The sequence below is a fragment of the Peromyscus maniculatus genome, chromosome 4 (assembly GCF_049852395.1).
Source record: "Peromyscus maniculatus bairdii isolate BWxNUB_F1_BW_parent chromosome 4, HU_Pman_BW_mat_3.1, whole genome shotgun sequence".
Lineage (NCBI taxonomy): Eukaryota > Metazoa > Chordata > Mammalia > Rodentia > Cricetidae > Peromyscus > Peromyscus maniculatus.
In genome coordinates, this window is record NC_134855.1 from 70,921,215 (window position 1) to 70,946,952 (window position 25,738).

Sequence of the window (25,738 nt, forward strand, 5' to 3'; positions counted from 1 at the left end):
CCCTCAGGAGCTGTACTCCAGACAGAAGACACATGACTCCAGATGGAAGCCTCAGATGAACAGGATGCGTATGTGATCACCTGAAGCAAACATCACCTGTGTGAAACAAGACTTTGCAGGGTCAACAGTGAAAGGCAAGAATGAAAATAGACCACACAAATAGTCAGGGCTCACCAGGGAGAAGAGGTCTTCAAGGGCTCTCCTAGGGCTAGCGGGAAAGTCAAGGCCCAAGTGTCTATTAATAAGTTGTTTGTTATAAAGTCTAGGATAACAGCCAGAAGGCAAATAGAGCATATAAATTACAAATGAGTAAAAGATGAAGGAGGGTGTGATGGTTTGAAAGAAAATTGCCCCCACAGGGAGCGGTGCTATTAGAAGTTGTGGCCTTCTTGGAGGAAGTGTGTCACTCTGGAGGCAGGTTTTGAGGTCTTTTTCTCAAGCTTCCCTCACTGTGACAGTCAGTCGACTTCCTGTTGCCTCTGAGTCAAGATGCAGCGCTCTCAGCTCCAGCACCACATCTGCCTGCAGGCCACCATGCTCCCCATCATGATGATAATGGACTGAACCTCTGAAACTGTAAGTGAGCTACCCCAATTCAATGTTTTACTTTATAAGAGTTGCTGTGGTTATGGTCTCTTCACGGCAATAAAAATCCTAACTAAGACAGGAAGAAATCCAGAAAAATCTATAAGAAAAGGGAGAACAATAAACCAGTGACAAGAAAAACCACAAAATGGGCAATTTACAGACCAATCAAGAAAGTAGCAAAAGGCAATACACAAATGAATATACAAATAGTACACATGAGATTCCTTTTTATGATTTTAGTGCGTGTGTGTGTGTGTGTGTGTGTGTGTGTGTGTGTGTGTGTGTTGCTCACAAGGCCAGAAGCAGGAATCAGATCCCTGGAACTGGGGTTACAGACAGTTATAAGCTGCCCACTGGGAACACTGGGAATTCAACCCAGGTCCTCTGAAGAATAGCAAGTGCTCTTACCCACTGACCCATCTCTCTGAACCCCCACATTCAGATTGTGAACCAAACAAACCAGCCTTGGGTCCTGAGGATAGCCTAGGCTATGCTGAGTTCATTGACATACTCATACTGTACTGCCCAGGCTGATCTCAGACTCAGAGGTACAAGTAATCCTCCTGCCTCAGATGCTCTCACTGCTGTGACTATAGGCACTGTATGCGCAGGTCAGCACAGGATCCAAACATTCATTTGGGATCTTTACCAAAGCACCTCTCAAGCTGGAGCAGCCGGGCCCCTTCATAGCCTTTCTTAGCCCAGAAAGACCAATTTCTGCCTGGTCCGCAGACAGCCTTGGTTCTGAAATCCAGCCTCTAATCCTTCCCCACTCCCCAGCCATTGCTAGGCAACAGCTTTGGGAACAACAGTGAAGGCACCTCCTTCCTAGGCAAGAGGAGGTGGGTCCCAGAACTTGAGGGGGCATTTCAGCTCCATTGAGGAGACCCTCCTAACTCCCACCATGGGGTTCTGCTCACAGGCCAAGCTGAGGCCTGTCCTGAGCTCCTAAGACCTGAACAAACAGAATTCATTCCATGCACCTTGGAATGTTATCACTTTGTGTGTGTGTGTGTGTGTGTGTGTGTGTGTGTGTGTGTGCTTTTCCTCTGGCTTGTTTCCCTGGCAACAAGAAAGGCAGGAAGGCACCATCACAAAGAATGAACAGTTGCTTGTTTACTCTTGTGTCCTAGGGAGGAGCTGTGGTGAGAAGCAGTCACGACTTCCCATCCTGTACACTATTCACAGCACGGGTATCTCGCTGGTCCCAATCCCACTGAATAGGGGACAGCAACAGCCCAGAATCAACATCAGTTTAAACCGCCAGCAGGGAGGGCAGGAAACAGTTCTTCAAGGCCAAAGCCAAGTGACAAAATCCTACAGACAAATGGCACATCCACACTCAGTGCTCCGCGGCCCTCCATGTCCAGGTCATGAGGACAGTGGCTACTCATGAGGCAATGGCCTGCTCATAGGGGCTGGGTGCTTGGCTCTTGAGTGTGACAGGGAGAGGTATCTTCTACCACTTGAGATTGCCTTTCAAGCACCTGCCGCATCCTTTGCATCCCTGAGAAGAAGTGAGGAGTGGTCAGCACCGGGGCTGTTGAGGTCAGAAGCAGGGGTCCCCGAAAGGATGCTGTGGGGAGGGGAGGGGAGGAGACTGCTTACCCAGGCGGAGCCGGTTCTCCTTGTCTGAGAAGACCAGCCGGAACCAGCCGGGTTCTTTGCACTCAAAGGCCTTCCCAGAGGACAGCAGCACCTTGTTATCCAAAAACTGGCGCCAGAGCAACACCTCCTCCTCAAATGTGCCTTTGCGAAGGTACTGGAGTGGGTGGGGGGAAGTAGCTCAGAATGCAGGAGACCCTCCAGCGCCTTCACCTGCCAGGTAGGGGCTTGACATTGCCCTGTTCCCATACCTCCACCCTATTTACCTTTCTCAAGTCAACCCAGATGAAGAAGCCTGCCCCACGACTCACGAAGGGGATCCCCAGGGTTCTGAGCTCCTCTGAGACATAGGTATGGGCAGCCTTGAGTCGGGCGTGGTTTTCTGGCAGGTATACCTGGCTGATCCAGTCTAAATGGAAGGGAAGCAAGAATATAAAACTCCCACGGGCCATGGCACTAATCTAAATGCTAGAAGACAAAAGGGCATGGCAGTCAACATCTTGGGAGCCCTTCCTATAACTGGCTTACTGATCACAGGTTCAGCGGGGCTGGGAGCTCTGTGCTCCACACAAAGAGCCCTTGATCCAGGTACACAGCCCTGAGGACGCCAGGTCCTGGACCACATTCAGGAGCCCAGAGTACAAAGTCCCTCAGGATGTGAGCCAAGCCAAAGGTGTCTGCAGTTATAAAGTGATACCTAGAACCACACAGACCAAGGTCCTGATCCCAGTGGGGGGCATCTGGCAAGACAGGAAAAGGCAGACCTCAGCAACTTCACCTCTCTGGACCTCATAGATTCACTGACCTCTTCTGAGGGGTGCACAGCTCTCTGGATTATCACAGGTCCATACACTTATGAAAGCACCACCAAAATCAGGGTTCTGAGTGACCCCAAAGACTATCCTCATGCTATTTAGATTTATACACCCTCTTCCTCGTGACTGATATGTTATACATCATGACGGCTTGGTTCATTCCCAAATGTCACCAAAACCAGCCTCATAGGGCATGAAATCTCTTGACCCTAGCTTCTCTTAATAGCACAGTGTCTTTGGGAGAAATCCACATCGCCATGGGTTTTTATTATATCAGTATTCCACAGTGTGGATGGGACATATTTGTGTCAACTCATCTGTAGAGGTGTACTGTTTGCAGATGTGGGTGATTGTTAAAAAAACAAAAAAAAACAACCCAGCTATCAGCATTCACACAGAGGCTTGTGTGTGACCATCAGGGTTCCACACTGGGGCCTGTGGTCGCTGAGTCATTTGATAGGTATGTTTAGAGGAAACAGCAGAATGGCTTTTCACTGTGGCTGAGTCATCTTCTGTCCCCACCAGTGATGTAAGAGCAAGTATCCCGCTGTCCCACCTCCCTTAGCATCATCTGACATTGCTGGTTCTAAAACTTTTTAGGCTAGTAGACTGGATGTTTAGTATCTGGTCCTCCTTTTCCTCACCTGTAAAACAAAGGGGAACTGCATAGGAATTCTTCCTAGGACCCTAGGGAGGGAAATGAGATGGACCCAAAGAGAATCTATCTGAAAGGCTCAACGAACAGCAACAAATACAAAACAGCTTTGCTATCTGAACTTCTGCTATCTGAGGCAGGAACAGATGCGATTCCTGGAGGCAGAGAGCTCTCCATGATATCGACATTTCCTCCGTAACTTCTGATCTTTGTGCTCAAAGCTAATAAAAGTTCATTTTTGAAGGTGGGATCTTGTTATGTTGTCCAGGCCAGCCTGGAACTCCTGACCTAGAAGGATCCTCCTGCTTCGGCCTCTCAAGTCGCTAGAAGGACAGATGCATAACACTGCCCCTGGCTGGTGAGCTCACATTAGCCAAGAGCCTACTTTATGCCATGTATTGTTCTAATCAAATTATAGGTCATACTCAGCCTGCAAAACCAGCACCATGATCACCCCATTCTACAGATGAGGAGGTGAAGAAATGTGCTACATATGAAGCACACAAGGGACTGGTTACAGTCTGAACCCAGAGATGACACTGTCAGATGTCACCTAAGTTCCTCCAAAGGAGAGGCACCCGTGAGCCCCAACACGTCCCACGCACATTACAACCCCACTCCTCTTTCAAGTCCCTAGCCCCAGACAGTCACCATGGTCCCGGAGCAGCTGTGCCATCTGGTGTTGGACCAGGCCACTGAGGCCATGGTAGCGACAGAGGGAGGCCACGGCAGTAGCCACATGCTGGTTTTCTGTGTACAGTATGCCAAAGCGGAGTCCAGACATCCCGAAGTCCTACAAGAAGCCACATGATAGGCCATAGCCAGCCCACACAGAAGAAATTGACTCCACGCCCTCCCACCCAGGCTAGCCAGGAACTCACCTTGCTAGTGGCCCACATCACATGTGTCCTCTGGGGGTCAGGCAGCCTACAGAGAGGAGAATGTGGAGACATAAGCAACCCAGAGGCAGGGGATCACAGACTTGGGAATGGATATTGGCACCACTTCCTCAAAAGGCTTTTCTGACCAGCCAGGAAATCAGGGCAAAACAGAACCCCTCGTAGCTCCTCGGCCACCTCCATCTTAGTGCTTCTTGCCACTATCATGGAAATTACTGGCTGTGTCTCTAGCTGCTGAGACCTTTTCCTATGTAGAAATATAGATACATGGCTGGATAGGTGGGTGGATAGATAAACAGATGAATGGGTGGATGGAGGGATGGAGGGATGAGTGGGTCAGGGGATAGATGAATGGATGGGTAGAGGGATGGATGGATAGATGGATGCACAGACAGAAGGACTGACGGATGGTTGAAACTGGAGCTACTCTGAGGATGAAGGAAAATATCAAGAGTCCAATTTCCCATAGACCCAATGCTTCTTCACATAATGCCAAGGCCCTCCTTGGAGCTCTTGGGAATGCCATAGAATAATTTGAAGACCCCTGATCTACCTAGTCCTTCCTGGCCTGAGGACCAGTGAGATCAAATAAATATCAGTGGAACTGCCCTGAAGCAGGCCATGCCCTGTCAGCTGACCCAGAAAGAGGCTAGGAAAATGTGGGACAGCCCAAGGGGCTGGTAGAATCTGGTACACTGGGAGCCTCACCTTTCCAGGCTCAGGACACTGCGGTACCCAAGAGATTCTTCAAACACGGACAGCATGTAAACTTCATCCATGATCACATGCAGCTGGTGCCTGCAGTGGGTAGGTGGTGGGAAAGAGGGAGCCAAAATATGTTACCCAGTGTTGAGTATCAGTATGTCAGAAACACAGAGGGCCTCAGACTAGCCCAGGGCACTAGGAAACCAGCTTGTCCCAAGAACACCCCGCTTTGGACTATATTTTTACAAACAGGAAGCTGCACCCATAAAGTAGAGGACTCTTTGGGGTCCTCCATGGTGGGCTGGAGACAAATGGACCCAGATTCATATCTGTTCCCACTCCTGATTGGACCACTCTGAGGCTCTGTTAAGCAGGGATGATGACAGTGTCCATGTTCATGGGGATGTTGTGATGAGGACCACAGACGCAGCACAGGAAGTGCTCACCTGGGAAGATGCCTCAGTCAGTAAAGGGCTGCCTTGCAAACAAGACCCAAGTCTGACGCCCAGAACCCACCAAAAAGGCAGGTCCGGTGACATGTACTTGCAATCCAGGTGCTGGGGGAGTGAAGAGGAGTGGATCCCGGGGGTTCACTGACCAGACAGCCTAGCATATTTGACCAGTGAAACCCTCAGAAACAATTAGAAGGCATCTAAGGAATGACCTCTGTCCTCCATATTCACACACGCACATGAACACAGGTAAACATATAATGTTCAGCATGGTGCCTGGCCCTAGAGTATTATAGCTGGTGTTTTAAGAAGACAGAGAAACACCAAAGCAGGTAGTAGCCCACAGTGGGCTAAGAAGGCTGACGTGCCCCAAGGCTCACATCAGAGCCCTGTCTGCCCACTTTGTGGGGGTAGGCATAGCTCACCTCATGGCGAATCCCAGGAACTCCTGTAGCTCTTCAGGGGAGTAGATGTCACCCAGAGGGTTCTGGGGGTTGATGAGGATGAGGCCTTTGACCTTGACACCCTGAAACCATCCATGGGGGTGTTACAGTGTCCTCCTGACCCCAGAGCCTCACAGTCCCACTGGATGAGACTGAAAGCTGGCTGGCTCACAGGGAAGCATGGCAGGGACACGCTCATGACCCAGCAAGAAGCAAATGACTGGGACTAGAGTTATGTCTGCTGTATCGTGCCAACGAAACAGGGAAACGTGCCCAGCTGCTGGCAGAGAGGCTGCTTGTGTCAAAAGAACTCTAGGTGGGAAAGTCCAGAACTTTCACAGTTCCCACAGTGAGCAATTGACAGCTTGAATGACAAAGGTAAACATCTGTGTGAAGTGCACAGCTGCTGAAAATGGGTGGAAAGCGGGCACAGGAACTTGGGTCTCTGCCTTTATTAGGGAGTCCCTCAAAAAGAGCAGGATCACCCCTCACCGTACTATAGACTCTCATGATCCACATTTGACCCTGAAGCAGAAACAAAGGGACTGGGATGGGGGAGTGCTCTTTTTAATTAGCATAATGTGGTGGTTTGAATTAGAATAGCCCCCATAGGCTCATATGTTTGAATGCTTGGTCTTTAGTGGAACTGTTTGGGAAGGATAGGAGAGGTGTGGCCTTGTTGGAAGAGGCATATCACTTGGGGCAGGCTTTGAGGCTTCAAAAGCCCAGTGTCTCTCTGCCTGCTGCCTACAGATCAGGCCGTAAAGCTCTGAGCTACTGCTACAGTGCCCTGCCTGTCTGCTTGCTGCCATGATGATCATGGACTAACTCTCTAAAATTGCAAGCAAACCCCCAATTAAATGCTTTCTTTTACCTTGGTCATGGTGTCTTTTCACAGCAATAGAACAGTAACTACATTCATTGAAAACAATAATGGGTTTCATTCTTGACATTTTCAGGCACATATATGTATAGTGCTTTGATCATATCCTGCCACCTATTACCCTTTCTTGTGAGGGGAAAGTTGTTAATGAAACTTCCTGGTTCCCTGTACACTGTGGTTTCAGGGTCATTTTCTAATGGGAAGATCCTCCATAGACACTGGATTTTGCCTGACTGCCCCCGCAAGGGTGGTTCTATAACCCCTCCCCATATATCCCTATCAAAGTTACAAGCCCAACTCCCAAGAGATGAAGGGTCCAGCCCCTGTTGAGATCCACCCACTCCCAGCCCTGGATTTAACTGAATCCCCAGACCTCAGAATTAACTCCTTGCAAGGCCATCTCCAGCTTCTCCACTGTGAGCTGGAAGGGACGTGTGTTCAGTCCAGTTACCTGGGAAGAGACCCATCAAAGGCAGGAACCAAATTCAGTGCCCCATCCCCACCCCAAACTTGAACTCTTGGGTCTTTCCTCATCTATCATCTCCAGTCTCCTGGGTACAGCCTTTGGAAAATGAGAGGGGCCACTTCCCCTTCCTGCCATCTGCCCCCCCACTTTACCTCAGGGACATCCCTCATCACTCAGATTTCTGGCAGAGGCAGCAAGGCTTCTCTGATTGGCTCTCACGACTTCCAAGGCCTAAGCTTCCCCCTTGCAGCCCTCTCATTTCTGGGACTAGTTCTTGGCTTCTCTATGGACCCAGGAATCTTAGAGCCTGAGCTTGGAGCTTCCAGGGAACCCAGGCAGAGGAATCCATGTGACAACAGAAGGCTCCACTTCCATTTCACAGAAGCCCTTACATAGGCTTCCTTCAGGTCCACCCACAAATTCAGACCCAGTAAACCCTTGCCTACAGGGATACCCAATGCAAGAACTGGAATGCAGGCACTCTTACCTTGCTGTCCAGGTAGACATAGGCCAGTCGGACGTTGCCATAGAGATAGACATGCTGGGTAATGGCTCCATAATAAGGGGTGGGGATCAAGAGAGCCTCTAGGGGAAGGAGTAGGCAATCCATTGGCCTCTGGCTTGGATACCCCAGACACCCAATATGAGCCCCACTGCCTTTCTAAGCTTCTATCATCCCTGGGGAATATCTGGAGCATATTCTTGCTCCTCTCAACTCCCCATACCTTAAAGCTTGAACCCCCTAAGGTCAGACTTTCTAATATAGATGCTCACTTAAAATGGAGTTACATACAGATAAATCCACTATAAGTTAAAACTATAAAAAATGCATTTGATCCACCTAACCTCCTAAATATTCTAGCTTAGGAATTTGGAACAGGGCAGAGTACTGGCATTGACTCAAGATCTCATGGTCGCCTGCAGGTGGAGTGGGGGAGCTCACTGCCACTGCCCAGCATTGCAAGAAAACAGCACATCACACAGCACTAGCTAGAGAACCTGTCACAATTCAAACTCCAGAGAACCTGGGTTCGATTCCCAGCACCCACAGGATGGCTCACAAGTGGCTGCAACTCCATTTCCAGGGGATCTAACCTCCACAGGCACCAGGCACACACAAAGACACATCCAGGCAAAAACACCCATACACATAAAATAATAAAGTAAAAACTAGTATAAAGATTTATTTGAAAATAAAGAGAGAGAAACCGAAATAGAGTTTCTATTGAGTTTGCATAGTTTTCACACCATTGTAAGCTGAAAGTCCCTGTGAGTTGGGGCCTCTGCTAATACTTACTGACTCCCTCAGCCTGTGCTAAACAGGTTCACCACCATGCTCTGAAGTAAGCACTATCGTCAGCCATACTTTATAGACCAGGATAGTGGAGCTTATAGGGTCCCTGTATTTGACTGTTCCAGAATGGATAAGAAATTGTCTATCATATTCTCACAGCAAATCTTCCTTTAGGGCTTAAGTCCTGGTGACTGCTTCTGTTCCTGTGACTTTGAAAAGTTACTTAACCTCTAGGCCTCAGTCTTCTCACCTGTGAAAGGGTCTAGTCAAAGAATCCATTCCATAGAGGTGTTGTGTAAAGCCACACGACCTAGCCTGGAAAGCTGTATGTGGTGACTGCATGTGACCAGCATTAACCTGTTAGTTAGGCTCAAATGAGCTCTCATGTTCCTTACAACAACTCACCCCTGGCTACAACCAGCTCTTGACACATTGCCTCTTAGAGCAGGCTGTCTCCTCAATAGTCATTCAATCTCCTTCCTTGCTAAGAGAAACTTGTTTATTTGGTTTGTTTGTTGGTTTGTTTGTTTGTTTGTTTGTTTGTTTGTAAGAGGACCGGCAATATGTCCAAGTCAGGCCTTCCCCAGCCATGGCGTGAAGCAGTCTAGTTTAAGTTGACAATGGATCCCTTAAGCACCTTTGCCAGAGACTCCTTTAGGTTTACAAGTAATTTCTATCCGGTAAAAAGGGTCTCACTGGGATCCTTTTGGAAAAGAGAACCCTTGATGCCCTGTCTGAGAGAAGAGGCCAGCTTGTTGTAACTGTCTTGGTCTTCTTGCTATAAGACACAGTGTCACAGAAGACTGTGACAATGACCTGGTGAACAAGAAGAAAAAACTGAGAAACTCAGAGAGAGCAGGAGGACCCTGATCCCATAGAAACCTCCCTGAGAACTGCTGCCTCGGATGTCTGGTCAAGCCACTCACTGAAGGCTCCTGCAATCTCCTATGCTCTACTATAGCTGAAGGCATCCTGATGCAGCTCTGCTGCTAGGCAACTGAGGTCACAGCCAATCATAGCCTTGGTTCAAAGCTGACGGAGTAGGCCTGGGGTTCACTTACCTCCTGCCTCACACAGCACTGTGGCCAGAGCAGAAAAGAGAGAGGCACAGCCATTCAGAACTACCACCTAGGGGTGACAAGAGACAAGGGTGACTCTGTCAGGGGACAGAGAAGAGCAAGGACCAGGGGAAGGGCCACGCCTCTCCCCAGTGTCCTGGGGAATCCATCCTGACGAAGGTCTCCCTTGGCTTCCAGCCAAACTTATTTCTGGGGACCCTGCTCTTGATCAAGTGAACAAGAGACAGAACTGGTCACTCTGAGGGCCTCTCTCAAAGGTGAGGCGGTCAAGAGGGCTACAGGACAGTGGGGTTGGGAGGCAAAACTAAGTGAAAGGCAGACCCCAAGCGTCCCCCCAACCCTCACCCCTAAGGAAGGGGTGACTCACGTTCTCTGGTTTGAGGGGTGCCGGGCTCTTACAGTAGAAAGACAAGAACCTTGCCACTTCTTCCCGGAGGCTAGAAGAACAGACCAACAATGTGCGACACTTGTCCGAGGATTCTCGGCCCAGTCCACTCTGGAGCCCCTCTGGGAACCCACAGGTGGCTAGCTGCCACTGCTCCATCCTCCCCTCCCAGGAGGTGAATAGGCGGGCATTTGTCTCCACTCTGGCACACCCTCCCCCATCTGACCGCAAAGCATTCACCCTGTGTGGTTCTAGGACACCCAGCCCTACCCACCCACCCCCAGTCAGGAAACAGATAAAAACTAACGCTATATAGATCTAGCTGGTGAAAACGATAATAAAAAACATTATCATAATAGGAACTGTTACCACAGTTCTTACTGAGCTTCAGATGTTATTTGGAGAATGTTCCATGGTAACTACTCTTACTATTGTTTCCATTTTACAAAGAAGTTGAGGTTTAAGGGAATTAAAACACTTGCTGGTAAATGGCAGAGTCTATGCCCAAGCTCCATGGCCTGCCCCAAGCTCACCATACTGATGACCATTTTCTAAGAATATGAGCTTTGGAATACACCTTGGGTCAGGTCCTGTCCCTAAGAACAATGCCTGACCTGCAAATCATCAGTATATGGCAGCCTTTCATTCCCTGCCCCATCTTACCACTGGGAGGGAGTCCCAGCCAGCTCCCTAGACACTCACCTGTCATCGCTAAAGCTGCTGGAAAAGCAAGGACAGTCTCCTCCCTCACTTCAGACTAAGGGTCATGGGAACCAAGCCGGGAACTCCGGTGATGGATTTGGGGCTGACCGGACAGCCCCTGGTCACCAGGTCTCTACAACTATTTTCTCAGCTTACCACCAGCTCCCTCACTCTGCCTCTACTGATAACGTGGACAGAAGAATTCTTTGTTGAGAGGCCTCCCTGTGCTTTGTAGGGTTAACAGCACATCCCTGGACTGTAGACCCTTCTCCCAGTTACACGAACCAGAAATGTGCCCAGCCACTACCAGACCTCCCTGGGGTCAACATGTTGAGACCCACCAGCCTGTGGCAACTACTTACAACAGATGCCCCCTCCAGTCGGGGTACTGCAGCAGAGACGGCTCCACATGAAGCATGTCATTCTGTGTCAGCTGGGGGCACGAAGGGAACAGAGCAAGGCTAAGGGCCAGCACTGCCACCTGCGTCCACATGGCACCAGGGCCTTCTCAGGGAATGTGGCAGGAGTGCAGGACAGCCCATTTCACAGATCAGCAAACCAAGGCTCACAAAGTGAAGGCAAGGCTAGCAAATGGCAGAGCTAAAGCCATACCCAGAACTCTTGACTCTAGCTCTCTATACAACAGAATCGGGTGTGGGGGGTGGGGTGGGGGGGGTGCAGAGCAGAGCTGGGAAGGCACACTGCTCAGCTTCCCCAGACGTCAGAGGAGGCTCCAGAGCTGGGTGATGTCAGCTTGGCCTTGGCTCCAACTTTAGAGAGGGGACTCGGGACACTGTCTTCTGCAGGTTCCACTCAATCTCACCCTTTGTGTATGGTGGCAAATTTTAGACCCTCCCTTGTCTCGGCAGGTACTGGATTAGTGACACTAGAGCATCATGGCTATAAGGTCAAAGAGAGCCAATAACATAGTGTCCTCGGGCAGAGGGACCAGAACAATTGGAATCATCTATGCCAGGGCCCAGCCATTTCCCTCCCTCCTGCCGCCCCTTAGAGCAGGTTCAACATGGAAGCCACGGGTATCTGTGGCTACTTAGCACTTACTAGGTTGCTAGTCTGAACTGTAATGACTTTGTAAGAACAAGTATTAATAAATATCAATAACTGTACACTTATTACCAGCTGAAATGGTCATATTTTAGATATAGTAGGTAAATGAAATATTACTGAAGCCAGTTTTAGTTATCTTTACTTTTGGAGACTTGAGACATGCTCTTGCTGTGTAGCCCTGGCTCTCCTGATGCTTACTATGCAGCCCAAGATGGACTCAGACTCACAGCACTCCTCCTGCCTCAGATTCTTGGGTACTGGGTGCAATTCCCAGCACCTACATGACGGCTCACAACCATCTGTAACTACAGTTCCAGGTTATCAGACTCCCTCTTCTGGCCTCAGCAGGTGCCAGGGATGTACCTGGGGCACAGACATATGAAAGCAAAACACCCATACACATAAAATATATTTCAAAAAGAAATCTGATGGCATCTGAAGGAATTTTACAAACTGGATTAGAAACAGCCATGGAAGCTAAACCCGTTGGTACGGGCCTGTGACCCCAGCTACACGGAGGTTAAGGTGGGGGGACTGCAAATCCAAGGCCTGCCTGGCGGAGTAAGTTCAAGATCAGCTTCAGAAACTTAGACCTTGACTTAAAATAAAATGTTAAGACGGTAGAGGGTGTGGTTTAACTTGCCTGGACTGGGTAAGTGCTAGGTTCAATCTCCAGTGAAGAGCAAAAGACTAGAGATGGGTATAGTTCTGTCGGCAGACAGGGGAGGGGAGGAGAAGGAGGGGAGGAGAGGGGAGGGGAGGGAAGGGGAGAAGAGGAGAAGAGAGTGGAGTTGTTCCCAAGGCAGACCTGGAATCCATGTCTCCCCACTCTTACATCAGGGCCACCGAGGCGTGCAGCAAGCTACTGTGGCAAAGGATTCCAGAAGCCCCTGGCCCGGCAGCCCCAGCACTCACCCGCCTGGACAGAAGGTCGAAGCAGAGTTTGTTCTCACTGGTGCCCAGGTTGATGATGCCCTGCACACAAAGTGTAGAGGCAGGGTGAGTATGAGAAAGGAATGTCCGCAAAGAGCCTGGGGAACCCACAGACAGCAAAGTGGGCACCACCCACCCTTCCACCAGCCTCCTTGTCTTTGCTCAAACTGGGTCCTCACAGGGCTCCAAAACCCCATCCCCCATTTCCAATCGTATTATTAAAATAAGAAACACATTTCCAATCGTATTATTAAAATAAGAAACACAGAGCCAAGGTAAAAGAGAAAAGCCGAGAGGTCAGAGCTCAGAGATAAAATCTTACCTCCTGCAGTACTCCTAGCTTCCCCGAGAGAGAGAGAGGTACTTCCTGTGTCCCTGTTTAAATAATCTTTCTGTTCTGCCTTCTCATTGGTTGTAAACCCAACCACATGACTGCCTCATCACTGCCTGTAAGTACCGCCCTCCAGGTCTTAAAGGCGTATGTCTCCAATACTGGCTGTATCCCTGAACACACAGAAATCTACCTAGCTCTTCTAACCACCACGCTCTTACTATGGCTCTAATAGCTCTGACCCCAGGGCAACTTTATTTATTAACATAAAATTAAAATAACATTTCAGTACAAATAAAATATCACCACATTTCCCCTTTTCTATTTTAATAAAAAGAAAAAAGGCAAAAGGTTATAACTAACAAAAGAAAAACTATATACAAAAGTACAATAACTATATACAATATATACAAGTAACAAATACCTAAACGATGTCTAGTCCATTTGTATTTGACAAATCAGAGAAAATAATTCCCTTATCTATCCTATTTTAGTAAGTCCAAAATGTATCTAATTCACTTTCTATCCTAATTAATCTTCAACTATAACTAACTAATCTTCAACTCCCTCAGAGACCCAAGAAGGAAATAATATTAGCTAACAAAAATAAAAACAGGAAGTGCACAAAAGCAACTTCCAAAAATTTTGTGAGTTGACAGAAACAGCCAGCTGCCTGGACAGTCACCTGAGGTTTCTCCACAGTGTTGGGGCATCATCTTCAGCCTATAGGCTTATGGTATCTGACAGACTCATTTGTGAAGTAGGTTGTACACAAGGTCAACAGTTCAACCTCCATTTGGGTGAGAGCAGTCCATGTACCAGAAACACCTGAATTCCACTAGTGTCATGTCATGATTCAGGATTTTAAATTCTGGAAATTGTTGATGGTTTTTGAATTCAGCTGTCCATTCTTCTTGACGGTGTATATATGGCTTCATCTAAGCATGCCCTTCTCCACATCCCTCTATTAAATGCCAGTCTACTATTGAGAGGCGTGAGCTTTCAGTTGCTGTTCCATTGCACAACAGAAGCCATCGGCCCACTGCCTGTTCAGCTGCCTTCAAAGAAAAGGGCACTGTACCTTTTCTAGATTGTGAAGGCCACTTCAGGGATGGTGCCATATTGTCCTGGCCTCAGAAGATGCCGTCTGATAAAGCCATAACCACACTTGTTTTGGCAGGAATCGGTAGTCCTTTGTTTCGTGTTCTGTCTGTCCATTTTGTCCTGTTGATACGAGGATACTTTGTTGTCCAGTGGCTAACTTTTGCCACAATGAAAATTAACTCCATATGCAGTTTCTTCAATGCCCATATTTTCTCTGAAGTAGATTGGTACTGCCAGGAGCCGACATGTCTCAAAAAAGAAAAATTTCTAAGTTATTAAAACATTTTAAATGCCATATTCGGTAGATTTCTGAAGGGTTTGAAGATGACCTGTCTAAAATACATCTGCTCAATTTTTAAAACATATCTAATATGACTACAATTTCTATTGTAATGTCTAACTACTAACTTTCATTTCTTTATATCCTAATAGTTGGTAATAATGTAAAGTATTTAAAACTAGTAATTGTCTTTTTCTTTTCTTTTCTTTCTTTCTTTTTTTTTTTTTTTAAAAAAAAACAAGAACCTTAAATCTAATCTCCTTTGCTTAGCCTTTTTCCTAACCCTTGACAACTTGTAACCTACCCCCTTAAATAATGAAAATTATCCCAGACCCAAAACCCATTAAAAGAACCAAAAAACCACCCGCCCCACACCACTTCTTTGGCAATGTGGGTGTCATATTCTTAAAATTGCTTCCTGCTGGGTATGGGCGAAGTTATCTTTATCCTGAAAGAAAATTTTTTAGGTTAATTGTCAAATTCTAGGAAAGATAACTATATCCTTTATTATTATCCAGTCTATGTATAAAGCCAAAGTTCAGGGTTTATCTCAAGTCCTTATTCAAGTAGTCTTTGAGACTGGATCATCTCAGCTAGTCATCTCAAAATTGCTCTGAGCACCTTGTAGTTCAAAGCTGATCTATAGATGATGTTTGTCAGTTCAGTGATATTATTATTGTCCACGTGGAATTGTTGTTGTTGTGTTTGTTGTTGTGGGGCCCCATCTTCTTCCTGGAGATTTCAGTTGATGTTAGGCCTGGCCATGATTTCCTGCAGAAAACTGATAAGAGACTCGAACACAAAGACATATATATGCAGCTAATTGAAGCCTTTTTTTTTCTAGAATTAGTTAGTACTCTATATGACCATTCATATCTTAACAAAATTTAAAATATATATATATATCAATCTTGTAAATTTTGATATAAAATTTATACTTTAAGAAAAGTTTAAAGAATCAGAATAGAATCAAAGAGTTGAGATTAGTAATAGAATAGTCCCTTAATTAATTTGGCTTTTGTTCTGTCCCATAGCAGAAAATGGCTCTTTCTGGCATGATACAGGGAGTTTGCATTTTCCTTTTAACAACATGCTTGAGTTTAAAGAAGGAGAGAGCCATTCTCCAACTCCAAAGTCAGCTTTAAATTTTAATTGAACTGGGACTATTAGAAAACCAATAGTGTTAAATCTTTAGAGAAAAGCAGAAACAAACATTTAAGAAGACATAAAATTTTTTAGATAATATATACCCATATGCCATATACTCCCATATACTCTGTTTCCTGGGATAGATGATTTGTCCCTTTTCTTCAGTTGTCTCATTTGTCTTGTGTCCTTCAGATTCCTTAACCTTCATTCTCCTAAAAGACAAAAACAAAAACCTTCCCCCAAGACTAATTTTTGGGGATGTTCCTTTTTGGCAAGTTATTATCTGATTAAATGAAAAGACATGTGTTATAGGTACAAGTTAGTTTAAATTGGATGTTCATGCTGGTTGATGAACTATCACCTCCTCTAATTAAGAGGTTTCTCTTGTTCAAATCGAACCTTTATCAATTTTGATGGTACCCACAGCTTATCTTCTCCTATAGAAACAAAAGCAAAACCTCGTCCCCAACGTAATACATACCCTGGCTTCCATTCTGAGGTCAGCACATCCTTAAAGTATATAGGCTGATTTAATTCTGTAGTTTTTTCTATTACCCAATGTCTCTCTGCAGCTGTTGTTCTTTTCTCATTGGCATTCAGAAAATTCAAAGTTAATAGAGCATTATGCAGTCTATTTCTGGGGGTTTTTGTTACTCCTTTCTGTTTATTTAGCATATCCTTTAGAGTTCTGTTTGACCTTTCTATAACTGCTTGACCTGTAGGATTATGTGGTATACCTGTAATATGCTTTATATTGTAATAAGCAAAAAACTGTTTCATTTTAACAGAGACATATGATGGAGCATTGTCAGTTTTGATTTGTGCAGGTATACCCATGATGGCCATAACTTCTAGCAAATGAGTGATTACAGAATCAGCTTTTTCAGAACTCAAAGCAGTTGCCCATTAAAATCCTGAATAAGTATCAATGGTGTGGTGTACATATTTCAGTTTTCCAAATTCTGCAAAGTGAAACACGTCCATCTGCCAGATTTCATTCCTCTGAGTACCCTTTGGGTTACATCCTGCTGGTAATGGCGTTTGATTATAGAAAGAACAAGTAGGACATTTCTTTACTATTTCTTTGGCTTGTTGCCAGGTTATGGAAAAATCCTTTTTTAAACCTTTACTATTGACGTGATGTTTTTTATGAAAGTCTGAGGCCTCCAGCACATTTCCTATCAATAATTTATCAATCTCATCATTGCCTTGTGCTAGAGGGCCTGGCAAACCAGTATGAGATCGGATGTGAGTTATATATAAAGGATGACTCCTTTTCCTGATTGTATCTTGTAATTGAATAAATAGTGAAGTTAATTCTGAAGCATCAGGGATAAATTCTGCAGTCTCAATATGTAACACCACTCTTTCAGCATACTGAGAGTCAGTTACTATGTTGAGAGGTTCTGAAAAATCCATTAATACCAACAGAATAGCATACAATTCTGATTTTTGCACTGAATTATAAGGACTTTGTACCACTTTACTTAAATTTTCTGATTTGTAACCTGCCTTTCCTTGTTTGTTGGCATCTGTATAAAATGTACAAACTCCAGATATGGGTTTTTGCCGTACAATTCGAGGCAAGATCCAATCAGCTCTCTTTATAAAATCAATTCTGTTGCTTTTGGGATATTTGCTGTTAATTTCTCCCAAAAAATTACTGCAAGCTCTTTGCCAAGGTTCACTTTCTGTCCATAATTTTTCAATGTCCTCCTTAGTTAAAGGTACGACAATTTCTGCTGGGTCTATTCCTGCTAATTGACGAAGTCTCAATTTTCCTTTCCAAATCAAGTCAGAGATTTTTTCCCCATAAGTTTTTAATTTTTTATTTGGTTTATTTGGTAAAAATATCCATTCCAATATAATATCTTCCCTCTGCATTAATATTCCAGTAGGGGAATGCCTAGAAGGTAAAATAACCAAAATGCAATCCAGCTTTGGATCAATACGATCCACGTGCCCTTCATGTACTTTCTTTTCTACCAAGGCCAATTCTTTCTCAGCTTCAGGTGATAATTCTCTTGGACTATTTAAGTCCTTGTCACCTTCTAAGGTTTTGAACAAATTAGTCAGTTCATCATTTTTTACCCCAACAATAGTTCGTAGATGAGAAATATCTCCAAATAATCTTTGAAAGTCATTAAGAGTCTGTAGTCTATCTCTCCTAATTTGCACCTTTTGGGGTCTAATTTTTTGTAGCTCTATTTTATATCCTAAATAATTAATAGAATCTCCTCTTTGTATTTTTTCAGGAGCAATTTGTAATCCCCAGCAAGGCAAAATTTTCTTTACTTCTTCAAACATTCTTTCTAAAGTATCTGCATTTGAGTCAGCTAGTAAAATATCATCCATATAATGATAAATTATAGATTTAGGAAATTTTTTACGTATCACTTCCAATGGCTGTTGTACAAAATATTGGCACAGAGTTGGGCTATTTAACATTCCCTGTGGGAGGACCCTCCATTGAAATCTTTTAACCAGTTGAGAATTATTATAAGTAGGCACTGTGAAAGCAAATCTTTCTTTGTCTTTTTCTTGTAAGGGTATTGAAAAGAAACAGTCTTTTAAATCAATAACTATGAGAGGCCATCCTTTTGGTAACAGAGTAGGCAAAGGAATTCCAGATTGTAGAGAGCCCATCGGCTGAATTATTTTGTTAATTGCTCTAAGGTCTGTTACCATTCTCCATTTACCAGATTTCTTTTTAATAACAAATACAGGAGAATTCCAAGGGCTGGTTGACTGTTCAATATGCTGAGCATTTAACTGTTCTTCTACCAGCTCTTCTAAAACCTGGAGTTTCTCTGTTGTTAAAGGCCATTGCTGAACCCATACAGGCTTGTCTGTTAACCATTTTAAAGGTAGAGCTGTTGGTATTTTTGGAAGATTATCAGTTGTTGTGCCCTGTTCTTGTATAATATGGATGGCCGGTGACCACTCAAAATAATGCCTTCTAATATTTCTCTCAGAAACATGTGCTAGTTTATGATTTGTTTCTGAGATTGGAGGGATTTTAATCTGAGTATTCCATTGTTGCAACAAGTCTCGACCCCACAGGTTCATAGCTATGTTAGCGACATATGGTTTTAATTTTCCTCTCTGTCCTTCTGGACCTATACATTCCAGCCATCTTGCACTCTGTTTCACTCCAGATAATGTCCCAATTCCTAACAGTTGAACGTTTACCTCTTGAAGAGGCCAAGCTGGATGCCAAAATTCTGGTGCAATTATGGTAATGTCCGCACCTGTGTCTACCAGACCAGACAACAAAACACCATTTATTTTTATTGTTAATTTTGGTCTCTGTTCATTAATAGAAGTTTGCCAAAAAATTTTCTTTATGTTTTCTCCTGAATTTTCTATTCTCTCTTTTTCATCATCCTGACCAGCATGATTTATTCCAATAGTCATTTGGTTATTTAATCGCTCAGAGCAGGGATTTCCTCTACAGCTGCAGGAAAGGTTTGAACTGGTTTTGCTATGGGGGCCTGCATGAGGCCCCTCCGGGAGTTTCCCGAAAACTGAGGCAAAGGATTACCCTGTCTGTCCTTTGTTGATCTACATTCATTGGTCCAGTGTTTTCCCTTACCACACCTTCTGCATACTCCAGAAGGAAGGGGCATTCTGTTGCCATTGTTCCTTGAAGAAACATTGCTTCTAGGAATGACCTGTTTACAGTCCCTTTTAAAATGTCCTTGCTTTCCACACCCAAAACATCTAACACTCCTCAAACCTTTTGAAATTACTTCTCCTACCCACGTATCATGCTCATCAACCTCAACATTAATTGTTTCTCTAATCCAATCTTCCAAAGGTGCAGATCTTGCCCTTAACGGCCTGATTATTCTTTTGCATGCTGCATTCGCATTCTCAAATGCCAAAGCTTCAATTATTGCCTTACTAGCTTCTGATCCTGAGACCATTCTGTTTACTGCTGAAGCCAGTCTTTCTAAAAAATCTGTGAAAGATTCTTTTGGGCCTTGCATAACCTTTGTGAATGACTCAGGTTTTTTTCCTGGTTCATCAACTCTGTCCCATGCATTCAAGGCTGCCATTCGACATAAAATTACGGTTTGAACATCATATAAACATTGTGTTTGTATTGAAGCATATTGGCCTTCTCCAATAAGCTGATCCTGACAAACTTGTATTCCTTTATCCCTCCATTGTGTTTCTACGTTTCTAGCTTCATCCTTAAACCACGTTAGAAATTGAATTCTCTGGCTGGGTTCCAGAACAGCTTGTGCAAGGTCCCGCCAGTCCTGTGGTATAATCCTATTATATGTTGACCAAGAGTTTAACATTTGCTTTACATATGGGGAATGCATGCCATAAGATACTATTGGCTCCTTAAACCTTTTAAAATCCATCAGTTCAATTGGAGCCCAGATATTTTGTGTAGCCATTTGATCAGGCATCTGCTGTACGGTTACAGGATAAATTAAGGATGACTGTGTGAAAACAGGCTTTCTTTCTGTAACCTTATGATCCAAACTTGAACCAACTTCACTGTTAAAATTAACAGGTTTTTCTAAAGCTGTTATCCTGGCACTTAAATCGACTATCTTTTTAAATAGTAAAATGAGAATAAGCATGGTGATAAACTGCATAATTCCCATAATACTCATCTTTTCATATAGTTGTTCCATTGTCAGACTGCCTAAAATTTCAAACAAAACCCAATTTTCTTCCAATGTACAGAGGAAACCCATTTTTTTAAATGTGGAAAAAATTTGTCTTTTAAATAGTTTCCTTTATGACTTACCAAATCTGCGTAGAACAGTAGAAATCCGAGCGAATTTCAAAACAGCCACCTAGAGTCCTAGGTGTAAATCCAGAGAGAGAGAGAGAGAGAGAGAGAGAGAGAGAGAGAGAGAAACAGAGAGACAGAGAGAAAGCAAAAGTGAAAGTGAAAGTGAAAGCGAAGGGGTAGCCGGCTAAAGCTTAAAGCCAGCCACTTGTTCCCTCTTGAGCTGAGTCAAGGCTTGGCTTTACAGGCAGGGGCCCTGTTTAGCAGGGCAGGCCTGAGCTGTTTGTAGCACTGGCTTTAAGCAAGCAGCTCACAGTCCGGCCTGAGGCCAAGCAGACCTTGGGCAGGGGCTAGGGAGCTGGCTGCTCCGGCTAGGGAGCCGGCTGCTCGGGCTAGGGAGCCGGCCCCAAGCAGTTTTTAATGGATTCTTGTCACGTTGGGCGCCAGATGTAGATGTAACCAATCGTATTATTAAAATAAGAAACACAGAGCCAAGGTAAAAGAGAAAAGCCGAGAGGTCAGAGCTCAGAGATAAAATCTTACCTCCTGCAGTACTCCTAGCTTCCCCGAGAGAGAGAGGTACTTCCTGTGTCCCTGTTTAAATAATCTTTCTGTTCTGCCTTCTCATTGGTTGTAAACCCAACCACATGACTGCCTCATCACTGCCTGTAAGTACCGCCCTCCAGGTCTTAAAGGCGTATGTCTCCAATACTGGCTGTATCCCTGAACACACAGAAATCTACCTAGCTCTTCTAACCACCACGCTCTTACTATGGCTCTAATAGCTCTGACCCCAGGGCAACTTTATTTATTAACATAAAATTAAAATAACATTTCAGTACAAATAAAATATCACCACAGTCTAAACACCACCTCTGGCCAGAAGCCTCCCCACAAGCCCCACCTGGAAGCCCTCTTTGCTTCTTGGAGTCCCACATCTCTATCCACCTCTCCCCTGCCCTGAGAAAACCACTCAACTTCGGTCCCACACCACAGAGATTGGGGCATAGCTCTCTGCTGATAGCTAGCTCCTGAAGGCAAATTCGTGCCCAAGACACCACTATGTCTCTCCAGAAACATTTATAGAATGAAAAAAAAAAAAAAAACCTGCAGACCATAAATTACACTCTGCTAGGACCAGAAACAAAGGTGGTGTGTTCAGTGGACCCCCTAGGTCAGTATAAATTATTCCCTAGGAGACCCAGCTAACAGGACACATTGTCTGATTGCCACCCCATAAGGTGTTAATCCTAATAAGGGGCACCAACTCCTGCTCCTGCCTTATGTCAGGAGTGAAGGAGGCAGGAGAGAAAAAACAATTAAACTTGAATGAGCTGAGAGTTAGACACATAAGAGGCAATGCTCACCACCCCTGGGGAGGAAGCTGTTTCCCCCAGACACAGCCAACCCATCTCCAAATCCCAACAGCTCTCCAGTTACAGCACATTCAGCCTTGCCAAGCCCCACTGCTGAGGTCCTAGTGTAAGTCACCGTGGTTCCTGTCCAGATCACTGCCAGAGCTCCCCACCTCCTCTCCTGTCCACTCCCTCACCTGTCATCGGGTCTTCATATGGAAGTCCCAGGTGTCTTTAATAACTGAAATTACATCATGCATACTGTCTTCTGAACATTTCCTACTCAACTCTGGATACAGAAAGAACGTTCGCCATGTCCCATGAGGCCCTACAATACCCATAGCCTTTCTGACCCCATCACCCACCAGTCTGGCTTTACCATAACCCACTGGCTTCCTTGCTGAACCTTGATCTGATCCAGCGTAGTTCCGGCCTGGGGCCTTTGTACTACCTATTCTCTCAGCTGCATGGCTCCTGGTGGTGGGTAGCCTCTACCAGGGCACCCTGCATAGAGACTGATCTGCCAAGTGCTCCCGTTCAAAGGAACATGCAAAAATGATGGGGTGTCACTTGTAAGGTTAGGTCATAAAAGTGGGTGGCTTCTATCTTGGGTATTTACAGTCTCTCATTCTGTCCTGAGTCATCTTCCCTGGAGGGAGCCAGCTGCCATATCTGAGGCAGTCCTGAGGGAAAGTCCGTGTGAAAGGAATAGGTATCCATAAGGAGGAACGGGAGTGAGTCTGGAGAAGAAGCCTCTCACCTGTCCAAGTCCCACCACCCAGTCAAGCTTTCGGATGAGATCACAGCACCAACTTCAGGGTACTGTGTCAGAAACCCTGATCCAAAGATGCCCACCAGGAGTCTGAGCTGCAGCAACTGGGAAATGTTTGCTATGTAAGCTGCTGAGATTTGGGGTGATTTGTTACAGCAATACAACCTCTCTCACTTTTTTTCAAGGCTCTGTTCTAATGACACCTGATTAAAGTAGCCTTCTATGACATCCTATGTCAAACAGCAATATTTCCCAGCTGACCATCCTCCTCTGTCCGCCTCACCCTGTTTTCATTTTCTCTGCAGTACCTACCAGTAAATGTTATATGTATTTTTGATCTGTCGGTCTCAACTAAAATATAAATACATAGGGCAATATTTGAGTTTTGCTCACTGCTATGACACCAGTACCTAGAATGGTTGCTGATACCTGGTGGATGTCCAACAGATCAAAACTATTAATAAGGGTTATTATGTATAATAGGTTATGATAATCTTGGCATATGATAATAATAATAGCAGCTGCATTTATCAAGTTTTTATCAATTTATCAAGTATTTATCAATATGACAAGCACTGTCAATTTCACACTTCTGGTTTCATTTCATGTTGACTCTTCTACAGAGCAGACATTACTAGCCCATCTCAGAGATGACCTATCTACAGAGCAGACATTACTAGCCCATCTCAGACATGAACTGTCTACAGAAGCTGACATTACCAGCCCTCTTGGAGCCAGAGGATCATAACTCCAACCTGACAAGAGCAAGCTGGCTGCTGGCTGCCCTGCAGTTAGCTTGCTCTTGGGTCCCAGTTGGGAGGGGTCTTCACTCACATTGGGGTTCTTGTCCTCATCATACTCATCCATGTGGTAGGTTCTGTAGCCCTCCTCAGCTGAGTCCCAGAACCATTTGATGACTCTTCCTCTAGAGGACAGGCAGGAGCTGTCAGAGGAGAACATGGCCACGGGGTCACCCACTCCATAGAGTTTGGGCTGCTTGCAGTCTGGCTTTCTGAGGCATTCTCCTTGCAGAACATCACCATAGCCATTCTCCATGTCCTGAGAAGAGGTTGAGCCTGAACATGCAGTAGGTGCTGTGGCTTCCCCCTGAGGAAGAGTGAACATCTGCCAAGACACAAATGCATAAGCCCGCTGAAAGGCTTCTGCTCATCCTTCATTTGTGTGTATTTGAGTGTGTGTGTGTGTGTGTGTGTGTCTGTCTGTCTGTCTGTCTACATGTAGGCTCAAGAACAACCCTGGTATCTTTCTGGGAGCTGTTCACTGTGTTTTTTGAGACAGAGTCTCTTCCTAGGACCTGGTATTTACATATTAGATTAAACTGGCTAGCCAGTAAGGCCCAGAGACCTGCCTGTCTCCATCTCCCCAGCTCTGAAATTATGAGGGTGCACATCTGGTTATTTTTAATGTGGGTTCTGGAGATAAAATTCAGACCCTCATGAATACAAGGCAAGAAAAGCATTTTAATGACTGGACACTTGACAGCTAGTGATGGTTGCCCAGCCTTCCTCCCCCCTCCCCCCGCCCCCCTCCCGCCCCCACAGGTTGCCCAACACTGGCCTTGAACTCTTGGGCTCAAGTGATCCTCCTTTCTCAGCCTCCCTAGTAGCTGTAACTAAGGTTATCTCCGCACAGATATCTCCCTCTTCTTGCAAGTTTGTGTGCTCATCCCCCTTGTCCCTATCAAGTTAAACACGTCAACAAATCTGTGGAGGACCTATGAATATCGTACCGTGCTTGCTACGTACAAGTAACTTTAATCTACTGCAGCTTTAGCTTGCTCTATTTCTGCGTCTATTTCTCATTCTGTAGCCTCCAGGGTCACCAACTATCTTTTCCACCTCAAGGATCTTGCTCACCTCAATTTCAAAACATCAGGCTTATTTCCCAAGCAGATCACTGCCACGGTCCTGGACCTCTTGTGTGACAGGTGATCTGGAGCTGGTGGTGGGAACTAGGGGGACGGGAGATTAGGGGTCACAAGTGCAGGCACTCAGGATCCCAGCTCCACTCTCAAAGGAAGCAAGGGCCTCAGAGGAGGGTCTCCTAGCTGCCAACAACATAGAAGCTTCCTAAGCATTTCTCATTCATGTCTCACCTGTGCTGTGGTTGAACCAACACCCACCCCAAAGGGTGATAAAACGGGGATCTAAGGGCGATAAAGCACTCATACCAAATTGTGGCTGGTGGCCAAATGTCTAAAATATGAGTCACCCTATCACAATTGCTCTCTAATTTTCCTGTCTTAAGGTATAAGTCTTACTTGGTAGAAGGGATGGGAACCCAGAAACTGTCCCGAAGTTTTGTTTTGCTTTGTAAATCTCAGGGGCCTCCCCAAGGTGGCGGGACTTCGGAGAAACACACATTCTGCTCCACGAAAGCCCAGGTCGGAGGAAGAGCACTGCCGAGTGCCCGGGCTTGGATGGGCGCAGCCAGAACCCAGCAGGAGCACAAGACAGTATGGGTGGAAGCCGGGCTCAATCCAGCCTAGCGATCTAGCCAGCCCAGTGCTCGCAACCAAGACGGAGTGGTCTGCAGGGCCCGCCCGGGGTTTTCCTGGCCCGCGGAGCCTGTGTGACTGCACTCAGGACTCCAGACCCAAGAGCAGTAGAGTTCAAGAGCACAGGGCAACCAAGCCGCCCCTTTGGTGCACAGCGTGGGGAATCGCACCTACTTTGGGCGTCTGGTTTCGGGGTTTCGCGCGTGATATCCTCTGGGCCGGACTTCCGGGACGCTGGGTCAGCCTGCCCCCTAGCGACCAGGAGGGGATAAAGAGGAAGGAGCCTGCGCCCTCCCTCCAGAGTGCAGACGTGGAAGCTCTGGGCTTCAACACTTCCCTGCCAGCCAGAAACTAAAGTCTGAAATGGAAGAAGAGGTCCGGACTGAGGGGTGGAGATTTTGGCCGAGACAAGACCACGCCCTCCCTATCTCTTCTCTCATTGGCCTGAGCTTAGATTTCTCTAGCATTTGAATACCCTTGGTCAGAGCCATTTGAGCATGG

The 25,738-nt window shown here is 45.7% G+C and overlaps 1 protein-coding gene across 8 annotated transcripts; it reads right to left on the bottom strand.

The window, feature by feature from the left end:
* Window positions 1-1,684: 1,684 nt before the first annotated feature.
* On the bottom strand, window positions 1,685-25,593 carry Accs (1-aminocyclopropane-1-carboxylate synthase homolog (inactive)). Of its 8 annotated transcripts, none has more exons than XM_042275767.2 (16): window positions 25,412-25,593; window positions 24,597-24,691; window positions 23,554-23,844; window positions 12,955-13,014; window positions 11,334-11,404; window positions 10,252-10,321; window positions 9,867-9,933; window positions 7,999-8,096; window positions 7,419-7,496; window positions 6,145-6,245; window positions 5,271-5,360; window positions 4,545-4,590; window positions 4,315-4,456; window positions 2,460-2,602; window positions 2,197-2,350; window positions 1,685-2,095 (listed from the first exon to the last, which is right to left on the bottom strand). In XM_042275767.2, the coding sequence occupies exons 3-16, from the start codon at window positions 23,842-23,844 to the stop codon at window positions 1,998-2,000; spliced, it is 1,509 nt and encodes a 502-aa protein (XP_042131701.1). In that variant the 5' UTR covers window positions 24,597-24,691; window positions 25,412-25,593; the 3' UTR covers window positions 1,685-1,997. The 8 variants fall into 8 exon arrangements, with proteins under 8 accessions (XP_042131701.1, XP_042131703.1, XP_076426237.1 ...); XM_042275769.2 differs by having other exon boundaries at window positions 25,408-25,593; XM_076570122.1 differs by lacking the exon at window positions 25,412-25,593 and adding an exon at window positions 25,001-25,399.
* Between the last annotated feature and the right edge of the window lie 145 nt (window positions 25,594-25,738).